The 23,846-nt window shown below is 36.8% G+C and overlaps 1 protein-coding gene across 1 annotated transcript in view; it reads right to left on the bottom strand.

Annotated features, from left to right (window-relative positions):
• Positions 1-323: 323 nt before the first annotated feature.
• Positions 324-23,846, bottom strand: part of CHIC2 (cysteine rich hydrophobic domain 2) — a gene marked incomplete at its 3' end in the record, with an annotated part of 46,030 nt that continues 22,507 nt past the window's right edge. The window contains exons 4-6 of the mRNA XM_080697507.1: positions 3,903-3,959; positions 3,677-3,736; positions 324-374 (exon numbers count right to left, since the gene is read on the bottom strand). Of these exons, the coding sequence (XP_080553633.1) occupies positions 324-374; positions 3,677-3,736; positions 3,903-3,959 (168 nt within the window). The remainder of the gene's footprint in view (positions 375-3,676; positions 3,737-3,902; positions 3,960-23,846) is intronic.

The following is a 23,846-nucleotide window of genomic DNA, read 5'->3' as shown; positions in this document are numbered from 1 at the left end:
TGATGATAAAACAAAAAAGGCTGGCCACATTTTATGCTAAGTTCAAATGTATTTTTTTTGAGAATACAAAAAAGTAATCCTTGAAAACCAGAATACATAACAGAAGAGAGCACAATAACTTAAGTATTAAACATCTATATGAAATAACTTGCAAAGTCTGACAAATATGCACACATAGAACATGCGGTTATTTAAAAAACAACAACAACAAAAAAACCACACGATTCTGTAGAACCAATGCTACGTCACCACCAGGAGAGCACCAAGCAAGGCACCATTGGAAAGACAACATACTTGGAAAGTCTCTATAAGTAAAGTCATTGCTAATCTGGTCGAAAAATCGGTGTCTTTGGTAAAAATTCTATGAGGATAACCTGTAAACAAAGAAAAAAAGGTATTTAATAAAGATTTAAACAAATTTTTATTTTAAAACTTCAGTTCCATTACTTAAAATTTAAAAAAAATCTATGCACATTTCAAAAACTACAACTTTGCATTCTTAAATTGGACACTGATCTGCTATCACAAAACCTTATCATTGAGAATTTTTCTTTTTATTTCTAGACCTTTACCAAAGATGTGAAATTCCCCAGCTCTATGAAGAAGACAAGAAAGTAAAATAATCAAAGCTTCCAAGAAGGTAAAAGTGGTTGAGATGAACGGGACCCCTTAACACCCTGGAAAAGCACACACATTCATGCATGAACTAGAAGAGGGGGCTGGCAGGTACCGAGAACTCACAGCACATCAGGTGTTTTATACTGTGTGGATCTATTTAACCCCAACAATGCAGAAGGCAAGTGTTATTATCCTCACTGTACAGATGAGAAAACTGATCATCCCAGAAGTCAAATCACCATGGACTGCAGAGCCAGAACTTGAACAGACTGTCATAACTCCAGAGCCTTGCCTTTTCTACTGTACTGTGACTGTAGCTGACCCAGTATTTTTCTTCAGTCTTCATCCTCCATCTCTACTTTTTTTCATTCTGCAATGCTGGAGATGAAGGCAGAACCTTGCACATTCTAGGTGAGCACTCTACCACTGAGCTATATCCACAGCCCTGGCCTTTTCCCTTTTTTCAACCTAACTCCTCTCTAAGTTCTAGAGTTGCTCCCATTTTACCACACCCAGACACGTGAATGATAGATAGATAGATAGATAGATAGATAGATAGATAGATAGATAAGGGAGGGGCTGGCTGGGGATGGAACCTGGATCCTCCTGTTTCAGCCTCCCAAATGCTGGATTACAAGCATGCACCACCAATATCCAGCAAGAGTGTTGGTATTTTTATCTTCCTTTTTTTTTGAAGAACTTCCTTTTTAGGGTTAGTGAAATTATAATTAAAATTTGTTCCAAAAGAACTTTTATAGCGGGTGCAGTGGCACAAGCCCGTAATTCCAGCACTCAGGAGGCTGAGATAGGAGGACCACAGATTCATTGCCAGCCAGAGCAACTTAGCCAAAGCCCTCCCCAACTTAATGAGACCCTCTGTTTGTTGTTGTTGTTGTTGTTTGGGGGGGTCCTGGGAGTGGAACCCAGAGGCTTTCTACCTCTGGGCTATAGTCCCAGACCTTTTTATATATTTTTTTGGAAACAGGGTCTCACTAAGTTGCTGAGAGCCTCACTAAGTAGCTGAGGCTGGCTTCGAACCTGTGTGATTCTCCTGTCTCAGCCTCCCAAGCGCGGGGATTACAAGCGTGCGCCACCATGCCTGGCTGAGACCCTGTTTTAAAAATATAAAATAAGCTGGGTGTGGCAGTGTACACTTGATAATCCCAGTACTAGGTACACTTATTTTTTATATAAAAATTTGAGGCAAATTAAATGAAACTATAACAAAGAATATAATTCAGAATGTCTTAGGAAAATACTATTTAATTTTTAGAGAATGCTATTAAATAAAATAATAAGTATTTTTAAAAATTTATTTATTTATTTGCAGTGCTGGGAATTGAACCCAGGAGCATTCTATTTCTGAGCTATATCCTCAGCCCTATTTTTTATTCTTTGTTTTGAAACAGGGTCTCACTAAGTTGCAGATAACCTAACTAAGTAGCTAAAGCTGGCTATGAAACTGTGATCCTCCTGTCTCAGCCTCTCAAGTACTGAGATTTCAAGCATGTGCCACCATAGTTTTAAGTTCAGTGTATGGGTTTATAAATGTAGCAAATACTTTTACACAAACTCCTTTAAATCTAAGTATTTATCCCCCCCCTCAAAATACATATATCTTCTTACTATCTATGATGAAAATATAAGACTAGTATTTCACAGGTCAATCTCAAATCAAGTTACTCAAATGTGTTATGATTATAATGAAGTATCAGGTATCGTTCTCATCATCATAAATTAACATGTTTCATATAATAAAGATAAGATCTACATTATTCAGTTAACTGAATAGATCTAGTTTAAGACACACACACACACACACACACACACACACACACACACACACACACACACAAATATCTTTTAATGCCAGGCGTGGTGGCATAGGCTTGTTATCCCAGCATTTGGGAGGCTAAGACCGGAGGATCGCAGTTCAAGGACAGCCTTGGCTACTTACTGAGGACCTTTGCAACTCAGTGAGACCTTGTTTCAAAATAAAGAATAAAAAATAGGGCAGGGGTATAGCTCAGAGGTAGAATGCCCCTTTGTCCCATCCCCAGTCTACAAAAACAAAACTATATATCTTTTATGTCCAAGGCTAGAAATAGGATTTGACTGATAATGAAAGAACTGAAAAATGCTTACAAAAAATGATTTTGTGATAATTTCCAACTATTTAAATACTGTTTAATGACTCTTTTATACACATACACATGTACAATCTATGACAGCTATACTGTTTCAAAGAGCAGAAAAAATTCACCAAAAATTTTATAGCACGTACTTTCACAAAGCCTATGATTTTACTCTTCAACAACTAACTCTTACTTCGATCTTTTTAATAGAATAGCCTTTCCACATTTTAAAATAAAACACACTGAATTTCAGGGGAGAATAAATAAAAATTCATAATTTTCTATTCTGAACTTTTCAAAAGGAGAATGATTGTTCAAGTGAACCAAGGAGCCAGCAAGTTAAGTTTTAAAGTTTATTATCTATATATTTAAAACTAGGTATCTTTTAAAAGATAAACAAAGGATGATCGGCATCTCCTTACTTTTCACAAGGCAATATTCTAATAACAATTTGAAAGATTCTCTAAAGACCACTGAGGTATACGGGCAGTTAAAGTCTATAAAGGCTAAAGGTTTCTTAAGCTCCAATGGCTTGACTGAAAGGTTTTCTTCCATACTTGGAAACTTGATTAGCATTATATAAAAAAGCCATATCTGACTTGCTGCGTAACCAAAGTTGTGGTTATTCTTTATATAGCATCTAAAATTTCACACTCCATCAACACATGTTCAGGCTATTTTATCTTGGCAATTAATTTATTATTTTTCAGAACACAGTGAAGCCTTGTTTTCAAGTCATTCATAACTTTATAAATCAGTCTTGCACATGAAACCCATGCATCTGTGAAGCGTAGAAAATCCTTGCACTCAGGAGATTAAGCTCCTGACACCTTTGCTGATTAATAATCATGGAAAGAATAAGATCAGAAGCAAAATAAATGATCATTTAATAGAGAAACTCACAAAACAGCCCTTTAACTTACATATTCCATCATGTTATTCGTTTCACATTTCCTTTTGCTCAGTCTCCAGTGCAAGCACAGCTAGACAAGTGGGAGAGTAAAAGAAGAAAAATGAGCTCCATTTTATTGCAGCACACAGACTAACCCATTTGTCCACCTTTCATATTTTTAGTTCAACAAAAGCATCTGTTTCCATACTGTGCAATTCAGACCCCAACAGTACGAAGCTGCTCCCTGTGGTACTCACCTTGTGGTATAACCTATTGTTTTCCCATTCTAATAACTTCTCAATCGATCTTCGTGTCTAGAAGACAAATGAGGAAAAAGTTTACTCTTGACTGGTTTTAGAAAAACTTTGTTTTGCAGCTGCTTTTTTGTGTGAAAAGGGGAGAACTATAAGAAAGTGACTGAGTATGCGGTGGTCTGGATCTGTATCAATGTTTTAGCACTAAATAGTAACCTGAACAAAAATAGTATTCTCTTTAATAAGCATATGGCTTGGTTTTTATGCATATGTATCTTTTAACTGTTTCAAATATCTAGCCTCTGATTTAAAATGATCAAAGTAGGCTGATGGCAGCCACCAAATGATATAATTTAAGTCCCTACTTCTTTCAATAATTCTTTTTCAATATTAAATAGTAATGAAAGCTCTTTAATAAGTATCTTTAAACAGTAACTTAAATATTAGTTAACAAATGCAAACGCTCTTTTGGATCAACCCCAAAACAAGTGAACATTAATAAAGAAAAAACTCCCATGTACTATGAAGATCAAAAATATTTTAAAATCCATACGTAAATACAATGCCCACATTTAAGAGTCAATTCATCGATTATTTTCATAAAAGTGGTGCCTGATAGACAAATCAAATTCTTAGTCCAAAAGTACTGTTATAGGAATCAACTGAGAAATTTACTTCACTTGACTGTTGCAATATATACTAGACATCATGAAGTGCTTCTTGGTTGGGAGGATGAATAAGGAGAGGATAATTCATAGTGCCAGGTGTTAGGATGAGACTGATACAGCTGCAGGTGCACAAGTGACAGTGCTGCCACAAGATCAACTGCAACTTGGTACAGCTGCAGCTTTCTTGAGAGGGGAGTAAAAAGCATCTACTGCTATTAATGTGACACAACTGTACGAAGTATAATAATCGGATATGAAAATCTTAATGCCAAGCAAGGACATGCTAGGTGAAAAGCTGTTTTGGTCTTAAGTTTAATGTTACATAATAAAACAGTATTTATTTAAAGTATCTACTGTAACCTATAGTTCTAATATTGCCTCTTAGCATACTGACCATACTAAAGACACACCAAAGTCACATAGTGCCGATTATAACTCATAGCTGCCAACAGATTACCACCACTAGCTTAAATTTTCCAAACTTATACCATAAAAATCAGAAAATCAACTACCTCTCTTGGTAATAATATGCCAATGACTAATTTATTACATTACTTTTTCTGAGCAGCCTTTTTGGCAAGAATTTTAAAGGAAAAAAAAGTGCCCTTGTTAACAATGATCAGCAGACCTCACTTGTTTCTTTGTAAAGATAGCCTTTTAGAGGCAGCTCTCCTTTTAAATGAAAATAGGGCAGCAGTTATGGTCACACTTTTTGTTAATTTAGTTGCCAGTCAGCCCCAAATCAAAAGAAAATAAGGCTGCAGAGTGTAATTAACATTCAGTTCAGTCGTTTTGTCCCTTGTCTAGCCCCCAAGCTTTGTTAAAATTGCCATCTGAATGCTGAAGGCTGTAGGGAAATCGATTTGATTCTAATCGCACCATGAAAAGAACATGATCTAACTGCTTTCAGCCCTCCGTAAATCTGTACTAGGTCTTTAGCACAATGCAACTTCCAATTTAAAAAGCACTGAATGTCTCGTCAATGACTTTGTGAAGAAAAAAGAACAAGGAGCAGACATAAAAATTCCAATAGTTGTTTAAGCATTAAAGTTCATTTGCATCACAGCGAACCTGAAAAGGGCTGACCTCTCAAACCGCCTCTCAGGTCTATGAAGTTGTAGCCTTGACAAGCTCACATTGACAGAGCTCATTGACTCTGAAAGGCTACTCTATCAATGGTGAAAAATGGCAATAGGTTCTACTATGAGCAGGCATCTGCCTGCCCACCCGCTGCTAAACCAATGGTAAAACTGATTCAAAACCTGAATCTACCTTGTAATCTTCCTTTCTAGGACCTTTTAATAATAGATTAAGATTACTATACAATTTGAGGTTTTACTTTTACTGATGGTTTAAAGGGGAGAGGGGATAAAAGAACTAGGGTAGGGAGACCCAGCTTTCCAAGTCCACTGTTTTATATTAATAAGTTAAAACAGAACTCAAAAGCTTAACACTACATTTTGCAAATATTTATTACTCCAAAAACTAATGTTGCTACCACCATCATCATTTCATCTGAATTTTAAACCCATGCTACATTATAATGAATGGCTCATTATGATATAGACACGCATGCAAACACAATGAACTAAAAAACTTAAAAAATTTAAATACCTTAAATCAACTACAAGTATCTGAATAAAATATAGTGACAAAGCATAAACCTAAAACTTTCAAAATATACTTATGGTGGCATTCTGAGTTTATTCTTTGCCTCTAATTGGGAGTTTAATGATAGAGTTTGGTTGAATAATTGTATCTTACAATATTTAAGAATTCTAAGCCAAACAAACCCTGCTATGCTACATTCTGAATAAGCATCTAAATATACAATATTTCTACACACTTGACAGTCTGAAGTAACTGAAGTAAAAGCGGTGAATTAGCACCATCTAATCTTACTATACGACATCTTTCCTGCTTGACAGGTGAAAAAAAAAAGGCACTTGCACGTGCAGCTTAATTAATCATTGCACTTGACATCTCAATGATTTACAGTGAGGAGCAGGTGAGAACATACAAAACCAGAAAGGAACCCTTGGTTTGAGTGGAACATTTCTAGCACACTAAGGTGACAAGTATATAGATTCTAGCAAGTGATTTAAAAAGGGGGGGGGGCTGTGCCACAAATTATTTGTTAGTAGCAACAAAAGCTCAGATTAAATGGAAAACAAAAAGCTGTAACTACTGAGAATGTTTAATATTCTGCAGTTATTTTTAGTTAACAAAATCAATATATATTTTCAAGATTAAATACAATAACAATTTGGCAGATCATAAAAAAGGTATGACACTTCAGCATTTACAAAAGCAATTCCAAAGCTTTTAAACTTCAATGAAAAGAAAGCACATTATAACTGCTGTCACCTAGAAATAAAAGTTAAGAGTCTATGTCCACAGAGCTATCAGTATGTCTAATGAAATATAAGGTTCACCATTGCCAAACACTGCACTTACTAACTGGACAAGCAAACCTAATCATATAAAAACCTGTCCGGGAATTTTAATTATTTATATTGGCCTTCAAAATCAAAATAAGTTGAGGCAAATTAATATGCATCCAAAAATATGTATAAGATTTGCCAACACAAAACACAAATAAAACATTTTCCTAGATCAGCTTTTAAAAATAAGTCATCTTGATTTTCTTAAAAGAATTTAGTGCTTGTGAAAAGCACTGGATTGACAATCATGGGAACTAAAAATCTTCTATTTAGCTGAAAGAACGGGAAAGGGCAGTGTGGGCTTCAGCACAAGCTTCCCTACAGAGGGCCTTAATCCTTTTCAGTGCTCACACCCTGGGGTGAGAGGACAGGTTAGTGGTTTTTTGCCAATGAATCCTAAATCTTTTTGCCTAAGATGGTCAACAAGAAATCTAATTTTATCACAGATTCCTTAATTAAAAGGACCAAAACCAATTTACATCATGTAAGCAAAACAATTTTTTGTGAGAATGATGTCATCACTAACTGGTTTGAAAAAGGACAGTACCAAGAAACTGGACTCCCACCACCTACCTCCCTTGAGAGTTTACTCTGAATGATTTGTTTTAAAAATGCATTTCTTCATTTCAACACCTTGGTGGTTATATTTTCACTGGAGAACTAATTCTAATAGTCTCTTAAAATGAAAAGAGATTCAGAAACATCTTTTCAATTACTAAGTAAATATTAAATAATTCTAAGTTAAGCAATAAGTAGTAGTAACATAAGAACAGACATAGTGGCTTCTATTTTAATTGTGCTTGGTTCTTTTGAAATTTTAGGTGGAACTGTGGAAATAAGCCAAAACATAAAAACTCCAAAAGAAGTAAAAGGATCTGATTAATTCATAAATGGCTAATTCAATGATTAACCAGCAACAAATACCAGATATAATATACTCCTATGACTTCCAAAGAAGAATCTAAAGTAAACTTACAATAATAAAATATATGTAAAACACCACAAAAAGCTAAATTACTGAAATGGAAAATGGCGATTTCCTAAAAATTCAAATGTGATTACAAAGTATTTTTGTAATTTTTCCTAAGTACCCTAATTTCCGAAGGAATAAATTACTACTCCCTATAGATAAATTAGGTGCTTAAAGACATAAATAAGTCTTTCAAGGCAGCCAGGACCCATTTAGAAATCTGAAATGCATTACTTTCCTATTGCCACTATTACTTAATAGTACATATTCATTACCAATTGTTAATTTATCCACAATTAGTTAAAAACAGTGTTTCAAACTTTTATAACCATTTAGAAAATTTCATCTAATCTACGACTAAAATTTATTTCAATTTGATTTATTCACAACATCATAGAATGTCAAAACAAAATTTCATGTTCACTTTCTTATTTTAAAAAAATTGAATTTTAATCCCCTAAATTATAATGCAGTAATTATGCTTTAACTAGAATAATACTTTGAATATATTCATAATCTCATTTCAAGTATCTTTCAAAAAATTATACATATATTTAGATACTTATGCAAACTGAAATTGTTAAATAAGTGAAAAATATTTTAGTTATAAGTTATTAGAAGGAAACCACATATCATTTAGAATGAATTATTTTAATTTAGGAGAAAAAGGGAAATTATTTTATTTGCTTCTGTTTGTTCTGTATGCATGTTAAATCTTAATTCCAATGATGTGCAGAAAATTAAATGGCATATCTTAATATTATATGAAAAATCTGAATTACTAACAAGATAAAACTAGAATATGAATGGATTCCTCCAAGGAATTTTTAACCAAATTTTCTTCTTCTCTGTAAGTTTCTTTTAAAATTTGTATGTCAACATTACCTTTCAAATAATCTAAATATACTATTACGGTTGAGTAAAGTATCATTAGAACAAGGATTTAGTAACGTTTGTTAAAAAGTGCTATTGGTGGGTCGGGAACATAGCTCGAGCACTGGCTATACGTAGCACGTGGTAATATCTGTGAGACCCTGGTTACACCCCAGTGCTGCCAAAAGAAGAAGGGGAAAAAGTCCTGTTGTTAGAGATATGCTAAACAAATGCTAACATCCTTTGCTTCGTGCACCAAAATTATTCTTTTGCCTGGGCAAGGTAATCTTGTAAACCCAGTACTTGAGAGTCTGAGACAGGAAGAACACAGGTTCTCAGTCAGCATGCAATAATTTAGTAAGATTATCTTTCCGTTTCAAAATAAAAAATAAAATAGGCCTGGGAGTATAGCTCAGAGGTAGAACATCCCTGGGTTCAATAACCACTAACACACACATTCATTCATTCATTTTCTCTCTTTCTCCTCTCCTCTCCTCTCCTCTCCTCTCTTCTCTTCTCTTCTCTTCTCTCTCTCTCTCTCTCTCCACACACACCCCCCCCAATGCAGATCTTAACTGATCTCCTCTCCTCTCCTCTCCTCTCCTCTCCTCTCCTCTCCTCTCCTCTCCTCTCCTCTCCTCTCCTCTCCTCTCCTCTCTCTCTCTCTCTCTCTCTCTCTCTCTCTCTCTCTCTCTCTCTCTCTCTCTCTCTCTCTCTCTCTCTCCACACACACACCCCCCCCAATGCAGATCTTAACTGATTTTAGGTGCTGATCTTAAGGAACCTATGACCAACAGATGATTCAAGAGCTCTGAGCTGGGCTAGCAAGTAGCTCTTAACTCTTCCAAGGTTACACTGACTACTTTGTGTATGATGAAAATTACATTCTTTCTCCAGAAAAAAATGTCATGCCACATATGCACTGTCATGAAACATTGCACACTAAGGAAGTTACCTACTCAACTCATATAACACTTGAGAAAATACTGATAACATGTCAGAGAGCTAAAATTGAGTTTTCATTGACATAAATTTTTAAAAAAACTATTCATAAGACAAAGTTCAGTAAAATAAAAAATACTATTATCAGTTTTTTTTTGCAAAACTATAGTTATAAAAGAATCAGTGCTTATGATTAGCAGGTAGAAATGGAGTTTTTAACAAAATCATACCTGATGGATTATAATAGAGAAACAAGCCAGGTGTGGTAGTGCACACTTGTAATCCCAGTACTTGGGAGGCTGAGACAGGAGAATCGCAGGTTCGAGGACAGTCTCAGCAAGCAGTGAGACTCACCAACCTAGTGAGATCCTGCTTCCAAATAATAAAAAGTTGGGCTGAGGGTGTAGTTCAAAGGTAGAATGCCCCTGTGTTCAACCCCCAGCATCACAAGAAAAAAACAATAGACAAGAATATATAAGGAATTAGCATTGGTGGATCCTGACTTTGGGTCTGACCCCATCCAACAGATTTCTTCCTTTTCTTAACCTATTTAACCTCCATAACAAAGCCGATAAAGCAGCTTATATTACTTTCTTTTTACATATAAAAGCCAAACCTTACAGAGAGATCAAGAAACTTGAAGCTACATCAGGAAAAGTGAAGCTAGGATTTGACTTAAGAGTTGTATGGCCTTTAAGCTCATGTTCTGTTCATCACACTACAGTGCAATGAATTTTGTAAAGAAGAATTTATCTATTTGAAAAGATTATCCTTAAACAAATGACTTGCCTATGACATGAAAATTATCTAAGCCACCAAACAAATTATAAACCAACTTGCTCTAAAACTATGATCAATATATTCAAGAAAACAGGAGGCAAAAGTGAATCAAAAGAGATAATTTCAAAAGGGAATTGAAATCTATAAAAACATGAAATGGACATGCTAGAATTGGAAAATATATTCGATAATAAAAACTCACTGGGTGGTTAACAGCAGACCAGACAACTATTTCTACAAACGACTACATCAACAATACTATGTTCTACACCTTCAGAGAGGACTGTATGTCATCCAGCTCTGGGCAACACACATTTTCTAAGAATTTTAATACATCTTTAAAGTCTCACTGCCACCTCTGCACATTTAAGGCTCAAAATGTATACTTTTATTAGTATTCTTTTTATGACAAGAATTTAGTAATGTGTTTTAATTAAAAAGTCAGTGCCATTCACATTAATGCCTCAATTTATATAAGAACCAGTTTTCTAGACTTTAAGGCCAAAACATTCTTTAAAATGAAATAGTAGCACCGGGTGTGGTGGTGCACGCTTGTAATCCCCGCACTTGAGAGACTGAGACAGGAGGATGGCATAGGTTCGAAGCCAGCCTCAGCTACTTAGTGAGGCTCTCAGCAACTTAGTGAGACTCTGTTTCCAAATAAAATATAAAATAGGTCTGGGAACATGACCCGGAGGTAGAAAGCCTCTGGGTTCCACTCCCAGTACCACCAATCAATCAATCAATCAGTCAGTCAATGAAATAGTAGCAAATGGATCCCTCCAAATATGAGAAATTGTATATATGAAAACCCTTTGCAAAGTGACTGAAATAAGATTTCAAAAAGGTTAAGCCTATTTTTTATCCTGCAGGTTATAAGGGAAGAGAGTGAAGAAGAGGCAAAGAAACCAAACTGAACACCTCGATGAAGAAACCCAATTCTTTCTAGTTTCATAAGTCTGCATTAACTTGTTACATGGCATTATCAATCATTCTACAAGTAATACACAAGTTTCAAAAAAGAATGTAATATTAGGGGGAAAAGAACAACTTAATAAGACCCTGTTTCCAAATAAAATATGAAATAGGTTTGGGGGTGGAGCCTGGAAGTAGGAGGCCCCTGGGTTCCATCTCCAATACCACATGCATGTACACACACACACACACACACACACACACACACACACACACACACACTAATGTTTGTTGTGAGAAAAGGTTTAACTAAGCTGCTGAGGCTGGCTACAAACCTGCGATCCTGTCTCAGTCCTGGGATTACAAGCTTCCGCCACCATGCCCGATTTACAAAGATTAGGTGTCTGAGAAACTTCCTTAATAGCATGTGAAAGTCAACAAAAGAAAGGTAATGAAGATTAGGATCATTGGATTAAATGAAAGCCGTTATAAATATGTTATCTTTACTGAAATAAAGCAAATTGGACAGCAGGTATTGTGCTTTTCTTTGTTCCATTCCCTGCAGTATGCTAGAAGCATTTTTCTTTACCTAATTCTTCATCAAAGTTCAAGGCCTCTCTTGTTTATGATTCAGTTACTTATCACAAAGGCTCAAATCCCAAACACAGAGTTCTCGATAACTCTAAGTCAGTGTAACTGTCTACATTTCAAATGCCTCCTATACACAAATACACTTAACTTTCTGCTTGCTTTTAAGGCTGCATGCCACCTGCCCCCACCCCCTAAAAAAATCACTACTTATCTTTCCCATTTAATTGTTTAATTCTTTTTCTTTCACTTACTTTTTTATTGTATTTTTACTCCTGGGGCTCAGGATCAAACTCCATGTTTTCCAGCCTACCTCTCCATTTAGATTCTCAACACCTACAATACACTAACCAGAGTAACTCACAATTATTGGGTAACTACATTTGAGGTTGAGGAAGAAAAGAAATGTTCAGAATTAAACCTAAGTATATTAGAACTTCAAATACAAGAAATACAGTTAAACTGGATTACTATTAATTTCTACATATATAAAACACCTCTTTTTTTTTTTTTTAGTACTGGAGTACTGGGGATTAAAGCAGAGGCAGTCTATCTTGAAGTCACATTCCTAGCCTTTTTAATTTTTATTTTGCTCAGGGTTTCACTAAGTTGCTAAGTCTGGTCTCAAACCCGTGATCTTCCTGTCTTAGCTTCTCAAAGTACTGGAATTACAGACGTGGGCCACCTAGACCCCGCTGCACTCAAAACACTTTAAAAGTAAAAATACAAGTGGGGTTTGGTAGTGCTTGCCTATAACCCCAGTTAAACAAGAGGATCACAGGTTTAAGACCAACCTCAGCAACCAAGCAAGATTCTATTTCAAAAAAATAAAAAGGAAGCCAGGTGTGGTGGCACAGCTTGTAAGTCCAGTACTTAGGAGGCAGAGACAGGAGGATATCATAGGTTCAAAGCCAGTCTCAGCTACTTACTAAGGCTCTCAGCAACTCAGTGAGACCCTATTTTCAATTGAAGAATTAAAAATAGGGCTGGGGGTGTATCTCGGAGGTAGAATGCCCCTGGGTTCCATCCCCAGTACTGCAAATAACAATAATGATAATAATAATAATAAGAAGAAGAAGAAGAAGAAGAAGAGGAGGAGGAAGAGGAGGAGGAGGAGGAGGAGGAGGAGGAGGAGGAGGAGGAGGAGGAGGAGGAGGAAGAAGAAGAAGAAGAAGAAGAAGAAGAAGAAGAAGACGACGACGACGACGACGACGACGACGACGACGACGACGACGAAGAAGAAGAAGAAGAAGAAGAAGAAGAAGAAGAAATTTTTTAAAAAAAGGAGACAGGAGGAGAATCACAGTTCACAGCCAGCCCCAGCTACTCAATGAGGTTCACGGCCAGCCCCAGTTACTTAGTTCTCCACAACTTAGTGAGACCCTGTTTCAGAATGAAGGATAAAAATAGGGCTGAGGTGTAGCTCAGAGGTAGAATGACTCCGAGTTCTATCCCCAGTACCACAAAAAATAAAAAATAAAATATAAATAAATAAATAGGGCTGGGTATGTAGTTAAAAGGTAGAACACACAGGTCCTTTTTAGTCAGTGTTTTAAGAACTAAAATTTCACAAAAGAAAAAACCCTATATAAAAATATGCACTGAAGTGTTCATTCTTTAGATTTCAAATAAAAATCAATACTGAAAACTTTTTTTCATTTGTTTTTGGTAGTGGGGTTTGAACCCAGGGGCAATTCTATCTCTGAGCTACCCTTCCAGACTTTATTTATTTATTTATTTATTTATTTATTTATGGTTTCACCAAGTTGCTGAAGTTGACCTCAAACCTGCATTTCTCTTGTCTCAGCCTCCCAAGTATGAGGATTACAGGTACATGCCACCATGCTTGGCTGAGAACTTCTTTTAGTAGCTTGGAAATAGGGATGGTTTGTAAATCTATACAGCTCAATTTTAAAACGGGGAGAATCTCTCCTCAGACTAAGTAGTTTTAAGTAACTCTCTCAACGTCACCAAGCTTCAAACACTGGCTTACTGCCTTTTATATTTTACCAGTTCTCCAACAGAAAAATGTCTACTTATTCTAAAAGGTAAGCTGCTCTTATTTACCAAGAAATCTTTTTTGACTAATCAAGGACTATATTTTCTAAAATCTTACCTTTTTTTTTTTTTCTTTTGCGGTACTGGGGTTCCTGAAAGCCCTTCTATCTCCGGGCTATACTCCCCGACCTATTTTATATTTTTTTATTTGGAAACAGCATCTCTTAAGCCAGCGAGGCTGGCTCCGAACCATCGCGATCCTCGGGTCTCCACCTCCCAAGCGCAGGGATTACAAGCGTGTGCCACCACGCCAAGCAAAAAAATCTTACCATTTTATTAACTAAAATTTTTAGAAGTCAGAAGAATACATTCATTTAGCAGATATTTATTATCTGTTAAACACCAAGTAGATGCCAGGTTCTGTGAGAGATAATGGGGATGTGTAGTTAATAAGACACTGGGAAGAATAATAATGATAATAAGAGTAACTCCCATTAATAAAGTACTTAATATGCACGAAGCTCACCATATGAAGTATTCTACATGAACTTGCTCTAATTCTTAAACAATACAAGGAAGGAATTATCTAAGGTAACAGCTAAGGTGTAAAGGGAGTAGCTTAGGCCATGAACAGTGGTGCACACCTGCAATTCCCGCTACCCAGGATACTGAAGCGAGATGATCGAGTTAAGTTTGAGGCCAGCCTGGGCACCGCAGCAAGATCCTGTCTCAAAATAAAAAATTGTAAAAGGGCTAGGAAGTAGTTCAGGAGTAAAGACCCGAGTTCAATCCCCAGTGTGGGGTGGAAGGGGGGTGGGGTGGCTTCTCAATGTCACATTCCAAACCATTAGGTTCTAGCACTAAAGTGCAAATCCTGGCTGCTGTGTGCTGCAGGCCACTTCCCTATTCAGAGGTGAATGATTCCTTAGTACAGAAATAAACTTAAATAACAGCACAAAAGGCAAAGAAATACAATATTTACCACAAACCCATATAAAGAGCAGTATTAGAAAGTCACACAATTCTGGTCATCACATGTAAGAAGAATAAAATATTTATATTTTGGTAATACTGGGGATGGAATACAGGGGCATTATATCTCTGAGCAATACCTCTAGTCCTATTTTACTCTTTTATTTGGAAATAGGGTCTCTCTAACCTGTGATTCTCCTGTCTCAGCCTCTCAAGTACTGGGATTACAAGTATGCACCACCATGCCTGGCATAAAACACTTTTTAGAAGAAAAAAAGACAACAAAAGTTAAGTTGGTTTATAAATAGCCTAAAACTTTCAGTTTTTTATTTAGAAAGAATAAGGGTTAAGAGCATATATAAACAGTCTAGAAAGTCAGGACATGATAAATAACTTAGGAAACCGAGTTACCTAGAATGGAAAATACACTAAAACAACAAAAACACTACAACAAACAATAAAATTATGAAAATAGCTTCTTATAAAAAGTGAGCCAACTGGGTGCTATGGCCTACATCTATAATCCCAGTACTTGGGAGGCTAAGACAGGAAGATTGCAGATTTGAGGACAGCCTCAGCAAGTAGTGAATCTCATCATCCTAATAAGACCCTGATTCAAATTAACAATAAAATAAGGCTGGGGGCATAACTCAGAGGCAGAATATCCCTGGTTTCAATCCCAAGTACCACACACACACACACACACAAAGCGAGCCAGGTAGAAAGCACATACAGATCTACATAGATGTTCTAAGATATAATACTGTAAATCAGGCACAGTGAAGAAGCAAAGTATAATTTAAAAAAAAAAAAAAGCTATTGTGTGTGTGTGGGGAGGGGGGAGTTTGGCCACAGCTTGTAATCCCAGTATTTGGTAGGTGGAGACAGGAGGATCACAGTCTGATGACAGTCTTAGCTACTTAGTGAGGCCCTTTGCAATTCAGTGAGACCCTTTCAAAACAAAAAATATAAAAAGCCAGGTATGGTGGTGCACGGTTGTAATCCTAGCATTCGGGAGGCAGAGACTAGAGGATCAAGGTTCACAGACTGCCTCAGCTACTTATTGAGGCACTTCGCAACTCAGTGAGACCCAAAAATAAAAAAGACTAAAAAAAAAAAAAAAAAAAAAAAAGCTGTGTGAAAGAAGGTAAATGTCATAAAAATCTAATAAAGCTGAACTGAAGCATTACATTCATTTGTAAGCTCCTCAGGCTCTTACAAAGAACATGTTGAAAAGCTGAGATTCCCTGTGTTTTTTTAAATCAATTAATTTATTTATTTATTTTGGTGGTACTGGGGGTGGAACCCAGAGGCTTGCTACTTCTGGGCTATACTCCAAGACCTATTTTATATTTTATTTGGAAACAGGGTCTCACTAAGTTGCTGAGAGCCTAAGTAGCTGAGGCTGGCTTTGAACCTGTGTGATCTTCCTGTCTCAGCCTCCCAAGTGCGGGGACTACAAGCGTGCTCCACCACGTCCGACAAGAGATTCCCTGTTTTATTGTATTCTAAGCACTGAATACTATTTGAAATTATCTTGCATTTATTTTCTTGCCTTTTGTCTACCTTTTAGGTCTACAAGAACTACATAAACACAGCATAAAAAACAGTAGCAGACCCACAGTGCTTCTTCAGAAGTATTCACTCAATTAGTGAATAAATAAAATCCAAGTGGCATGGACTGTAGTTCAGTGGTAAAGTACTTGCCTAGCATGTGCAAGGCCCAGGATTCAAATCCTCAGAAAAAAAAAAAAAAAAAAAAACACCTATAGAGACTGGCATGTCCATACTGGCAGCATAAAGAAATGGCAATCAACTTACCAATTGTATAGGACAAATGCTTATTTCCTATATTATCAACCTCACTCAACAAAATTCATTTTAAATCTTCTTTTAAAACATATATATAAAGCCAGGTATGGTGGCACATGCCTATAATCCCATTACTTGAGAGGCTGAGACAGGAGAATCACAGGTTTGAGGGCAGTCTCACCATGTAGTGAGATTCTCATCAACCTAGTTAGACCCTGTTCCAAAATTTAAAAAAAAAAAAAAAAAAAATAGGGCTGGGGGTTTAGCTCAGAGACAGAATGCCATTGGGTTCAATACTCAGAAAAAAAATTAAACATAAATGTATATACTATGTAATAGAATATAATATTCAAAAGAATGTTTGAAATGTAACACAAATTTCCAGATATACTTTGTGATGTAGTTACTTCATATTTCTAGATCCCAAAGACACATATTTATTGTCCTTTGTTATTAGAGCCTCTTCATGAAAAGTAAAAAAAAGTACTACTATCTCTGCATTCACCTAACCAATTTTTTAAAATTAACTACATGCTCTTTGAGGAAAGCATCATAAGTCCTTCCAGCCCTAGCACCATAGTAGTTATAGAATACTTCTATAAAAAGATGTTCAGATTTTTGTTTTCAAAGATGCAGCACTTGAAAAATTGCCAGAAACAACAAAATAAAAAAGATACAACATATGAAATAATTTTCAAGAAAATGGCCAACATATAACAAAACAAACAAATGTGATAAAACCTTACAATTTCTCAAGCTTACTGACTTAAGAGAGCTTCCAGGCTATCGTGAATAGGAGAAAACAGGCAAAGCCCAGGGATTCTCTGAGTTAGAGAAAGAACCGAGAGTCTGCGGAGACTAGAGCAGCTGGAAGTCACAAGACAGGGTATAGTACTTCCTAGAGAATGGACTCCAGAGATCTACAACCTTTATTGAATACCAAGCTGAGTACTAACAATGCGTGTGAATAAGAACTACCAGAGGACGAGCAAAGAACTAACTAGAAAGGATTGTGGGTAACAGAGCCCAAGGCTCATAAAGACACAGCACAGTGCCTCTTTCTAGCAGTCAGACTTGAAAGCTTCCCAATTCATAGGCCACTGGGTAGAGAACCCAGAAGGGTTTTGCTTCACTTGGGAAAATAGCCTAAATCTGTTTCATTTCTCAAGAAGTGAAACAAATTACCACATCACCCCATACTACTAGGTATATCACAAAAGAACTGAAAACAGGTATTTAAACAAAATAAATGCACACCCATGGTCAAGGTAGCACTAGCCATTTATTGGGTCCAAAAGTCTAAATGTCCATTAATGTAAAGGTAGATAAACTGTGGCATTACATATAGTATACATACACACATAAATATACAATTGAATTATTGTTTAACAATAAAAACAATGAAGTACTGATATATACTACACTGTGGATGAACAATGGGGAGTTAAGTCTCAAGTACAAAAAAGGGAGGGAAGCCGGGAGTGGTGGCGCACACTTGTAATCTCAGCATTCGGGAGGCTAAGACCGGAGGATCACGGTTCACGGACAGCCTCAGCTACTTAGTGAGGCCCTCTGCCACTCAGTGAGACCCAGTTTCAAAACAAAGAATGAAAAATAGGGCAGCAGTGTAGCTTAGAAGTCGAATGCCTCTGGGTTCCATCCCTAGACCCGCAAAAAGAGGGGGGCACTAAGTTGGGGATGAGTTTCAATGGCAAGGCAGAAATTTAATCATCCCAATTAGTAACGAATGTCAGTTAAATGAAAATGCAAAACTGAAGTTAAAGGATGCTTTTGAGCTTGATCTGTATTGGAGTCTAAGACTTAAATCATAACTTTATAAATCATATATTTTAAAGTTTTAATATTTTGTTAACTATATATATTTGGGTGGAGTGCAGTCAGTATTAAATCTCTGGGCTACATCTACTGACCTTTTTATCTTGAAACAGAGACTTGCTTAGTTGCTGAAGCTAGTCTTAAATCGGCGATCCTCCTGTCTCAGCCTTCCAAGTACTAGGATTAGAATGAGTCACCATGCCCAGCTGACAACTGTTTTATATAATAGTTTTCATTTGTGATCCTATGTATTTTACCTTGTACCTTTAAAATACCTTAAATACCTGGGGTGTGGTGGTGCATGCTGGTAATCCCAGCATTTGGGAGGTTGAGACAGGAAGATCATAGTTCTCGGACAGCCTCAGCTATTTAGTGAGGCCCTTTGTAACTCAGTGAGACCCTGTTTCAAAATAAATAATAGCCAGGCATGGTGGCGCACACTTATAATCCCAGTGCTTGGGAGGCTGAGATAGGAGGATCGCACAGGTTCGAAGCCAGCCTCAGCTACTGAGTGACGCTCTCAGCAACTTAGTGAGACCCTGTTTCCAAATAAAGTATAAAATAAGTTTGGGAGTATAGCCTGGAGGTAGAAAAGCCCCTGGGTTCCACCCCCAGTACCACAAAAAATAAAATAAGACTTAAAAATAGAACTGGGGGTGTAGCTCAGAGGTAGAATGCCCCTGAGTTCCATCCCCAGTACCACAAAAAAATACCTTAAATGATTTACAGTATGCATAAAATATTATCCTGATAGTATTCATAGGCCTCCCTAGATTACCAAAGTGGTCCATGACGGCTAAAATGTTAGCAGCCCTTGCTCTAAATTACTCTGTCCTCATCTTAACAAAGCTCCTCTTTCTCTGAGGCCTCTAATACCCTTCAGACATCCATGAATTGTCACCTCCAAGAAAGGAAAATGCACACCTTTCTTTTTATGTCCATATGATAGTAAGTCCATATAAAATAAAACACATTGATGTCCCATCTAGTCAGATAGTAACCTTAAATTCAACACTATAGAGTTAAATGAAATGTACTTTCTGAAACCACAGATAGAACTAGTCCCTGCCCCCCCAAAAAAAGAATTTAAGGAAAGTTATCTCAAAAAAGATGTTAAGTTGGTAAGATGTGTTAGGAGGTACAAGATGTTTGCCTTTGTTTTCTGAATATAGTGTACATACATCGCAGCATCTTTTGTTGTTCATTTAATTACTTAATTGATTAAGTTACTAGGGGTTTAACTCAGGGGCATTCTACCACTGAGCTATACCTCCAACCTTTTTGTGTTTTTTAATATTTTAAAACAGGACCTTGTTAAGTTGCCAAGGATCTCACTAAGTTGCTGAGGCTAGCCTCAAAGCTATAATCCTCTTGTCTCAGCCCCCCAAGTACTGAGATTACTGGCATGTACTTATTTAAAAAGTAAAAACCAGAAGATCTTAAAAGCAATAAAGCTAGATCTCAGAGGTTTCTACAATAATTAAGGCCTCTGGCTGGGTTACCAAATGAGACACACAGTCATTTAAATCATAGAAACATCTATATACTAGAGGGTAGTGATAGGATCTAAACCAAAAGAGCGGCAAATTCAACTGTGAATAAAGACGACCAGAAATAAAAAAGAAAAGAAAAAGACTTTTATGATCTAGTGAGTATTTTGAAAAAAAGGAACTATTCATACAGAAAGTAAATATTGTAGAGTAAATGCCACAAAAATACTTTTAGACATTTCCTTCTCACTAATGTACTAATTTAAAAATTTTTAGCCAGGCGTGGTGGCGCACGCCTTTCCCCGCGCTTGGGAGGCAGAGACAGGAGGATTGTGTAGGTTCGAAGCCAGCCTCTCTGGCTTTAGAGACCCTGTTTCCAAATAAAAATATAAAAATAGGTCTGGGAGTGTAGCCGGAAGTAGAAGGGCTTCCAGGAACCCCAGTACCACACACACACACACACACACACACACACACACACACACACACAAATTAGAACTGTATTTTATAACAGAAATCAAGAGACAAATAGAATTTCTTCACACACACACACACACACACACACACACACACACACACACACACACACTTTTGTCTTGTAGTACTGGGGATTGGATCCAGAGGTGCTCACATACCACTTAGCTATACCTCCAATTCTTTTAATTTTTTGAGACTCTCTAAATTGCCCAGCCTGGCCTCAAACTTGTGATCCTCCTGCTTCAGCCACCCAAGGTTCTGGGATTATGTGTGCACCATTGCCCCCAGCAGCCTTTCCATTCTTCCTTACCACTATCTGATATCCAAATGAAATGCTGCAGTATGGAATGATTCAATTTCAACTCTACAATATTTCATTTATATCATTTTATCATATATACTTATATATATATTTGCCATATATATATCATTTTAAAAACATAGAGTGCATTCAAGCCATAATAATTTGGCATACCTTGACCAACATCTTGGGAACTTTTCATTAAAAGCAGTCAAAATTAAAACGCTACCAATTATTTTTCTGATTGCAAAGTTACTATGTACTCAGTATAAAAAAAACTGGTACATGGAAGACTTCCGGGAAGATGGCGACCGAGGAAAGCGGGGCTTAAGAGCCCCGCTAACAACCGATCTCCATTACCACAAAATCAGCACATTTCATAGCCAGAAAACACCATCACCAGAGAAACAAAAAAAATCACCAGGCTCCAGAGAGAAAGCAGACTGAGAACAGAGCTCAGAGCCACAAAGGAGATACACCGGCCTCACGCCCGAGGACGCAGCAGCAGCGCCATACTGCCGGCAGCAGCGGCGAGTTCACCGGACGGCTATAGCAAGCCAAGGTGAGCCGCTGCGGAACAGCCAGGCAGGATCTTTCGGCGCAGGGAGCATCTAAAGCTTCCAGTGGCTGAGCTCAGCACACGCTGCAGGGACTCAGAGTGGAACTCAAAACCAAGAAGAAATACGCCAGCTTCACGGCCGAGGGCATATCAGCGGCGCCATATTGCCACCGGCGGCAGCAGCAGCGAATTCACCAAGTCCAGTACAGCTACATCTGCATACTCAAGAACAGTGAGTCAAATTGCGGGCCACAGAGGAGAAATCCCAGTACTGTACTCCCTGGGACTTGACCCAGTGGGGGAGTGGCAGTGGCAGAGATATCACACCATAGGAGAACGTACAACCTGGCACCCCCCACAGTCTAAAGCAGCCTCTATCGACTCTCTGGGTCGGAGACTCTGTGATACAACCCAGTAAAGGAGTAGTGGGGTCAGAGATACTACTAACTCGAGATCCAGAACACCCTACATGAAGTCATAGTGACCCAAGGGAAGAACCCAGAGAAGGCACAAACTTCCGAAATCATGGGAAAGAGGAATAATACTGGAGCAATGAATGCCCACAACCCCACAACATCAGAACCTCATAAAACAGAAAATCAGAGATTTCTAGAAGATCAAATCAGGAAAATAACTGTAGAAATAATAGAGGTGCTTCGAAAAGAACTCAGAGAGAGCCAAAAAGAGATAAAGGATGCAATTAATGAAGTAAAGGCCTCAATTCAAAGCACAAACAACCGATTAGACCACATGGAGAACAGAATCTCGCTCTTAGAAGATGATCATTCCAAAAATGAACGCATAGTTTCTAATCTAGGAAAAAAATATCCGACAGCAGGAATCTGATACTGAAGAAATATGGGCCCATTTTAAGAAAGCTAACCTAAGAATAATTGGAATAGAGGAGGGAAAAGAAAGTGAAACCAAAGGGATCAACAATCTCTTCAAGGAAGTAATAGCAGAAAATTTTCCAAACATAGAGCAAGAGGTCGATACACAGGTCCAGGAAACTTATAGAACTCCTGTTAGAGAGGATCAGAGAAGAGGATCCCCATGCCACATAATTGTCAAAATGACCAATGTGGAAGCCAAGCAGAGAATCTTAAAGGCAACAAAAGCAAAGGGCCAAGTGACATTCAGAGGCAAACCAATTAGAATCACTCCAGACTTCCCAAACCAAGTCATGAGAACCAGAAGGGCTTGGAGTAACATATTCCAAACTCTGAAAGAAAACAACTTCCAGCCAAAAATTTCCTACCCAGCAAAACTTTCTATCAAATTAGATGGAGAAATAAGAAGCTTCCACAACAAACAGAAACTGAAGGAATGTATATCTTCAAAACCAGCACTAGAGAAAATACTCAAAGAGATTAACTACAAAGAATAAATAGGTAACACACACCAGAACCAGAGAAACAAGATTTTCCATCCAACAGACAACTAAGATCGGTTATCTGTGGAGATTCATTATTTATGTTAGTTTTTACCTATCTCTAAATGGTACTGTTTGCCTTTATTGTTGTTAATTTTTAGGATTTCTAGTTGGAATATTAATATACCTTCAGATATAGCATTTGGAAATATTTTATCCCATTCTATCAGTAACTTTTAACTCTCTTTACATTGTCTTTGGATATACAATATTTTTTTTTATTTTTTAGGGAGTTTGTATACTCTTCTGTTGCCTGTGCCATTGAAATCATATCCAAGAAATCACTGCCAATTTCAATGTTGTGAGGTTTTATGACCCAGATTTTCTCCTAAAAGTTTATAGTATTAAGATTTATATTTAAGTCTTTTATCTACTTTGAGTTAATATTTGTATATGGGAGTAGGTAAGGGTCCAATTTTATTCTTTTCCATGTAATTATTATTTTTCAACAATATTTAGTTAAAAGATGATTATTTCCACCACCAAATGTTCATGGAAACCTTGTCAAAAATAACTTGACAATATAGGGAAGAATTTAGCTTTAGGCTTTTATTTAACTCCAATGGTTTATATATCTGCCTTTAGAATAGTACTACACTGTTTCAATTATTGTAGCTTTATATGGTTTGAAATCAGAAAATATATATCTTCTAGCTTTGTTCTTTTTCAAGATCATTTTGGGTATCTAGAGTTCATATTCCATATTAGGATAGATTTTTTTTTCTGAAAAATAAATATATAAATATATGATAGTTTCACCTAAAAAAAAATAGAAAAAAATATTCTCTGGTAAGAAAGAAAGTAAAAAGAAATATTGAAATGTTATCTTTAAATCATCAAAAACTTGGTATCAGACAAATGAAACTGTTATGTGAGATTATCATTTTTAA

This window comes from Muscardinus avellanarius (genome assembly GCF_963383645.1).
Source record: "Muscardinus avellanarius genome assembly, chromosome: 6".
In the NCBI taxonomy this organism is placed as follows: domain Eukaryota; kingdom Metazoa; phylum Chordata; class Mammalia; order Rodentia; family Gliridae; genus Muscardinus; species Muscardinus avellanarius.
The sequence above is the reverse complement of the archived record's forward strand: the minus strand, read 5'-3'. Positions and strand labels throughout refer to the sequence as shown.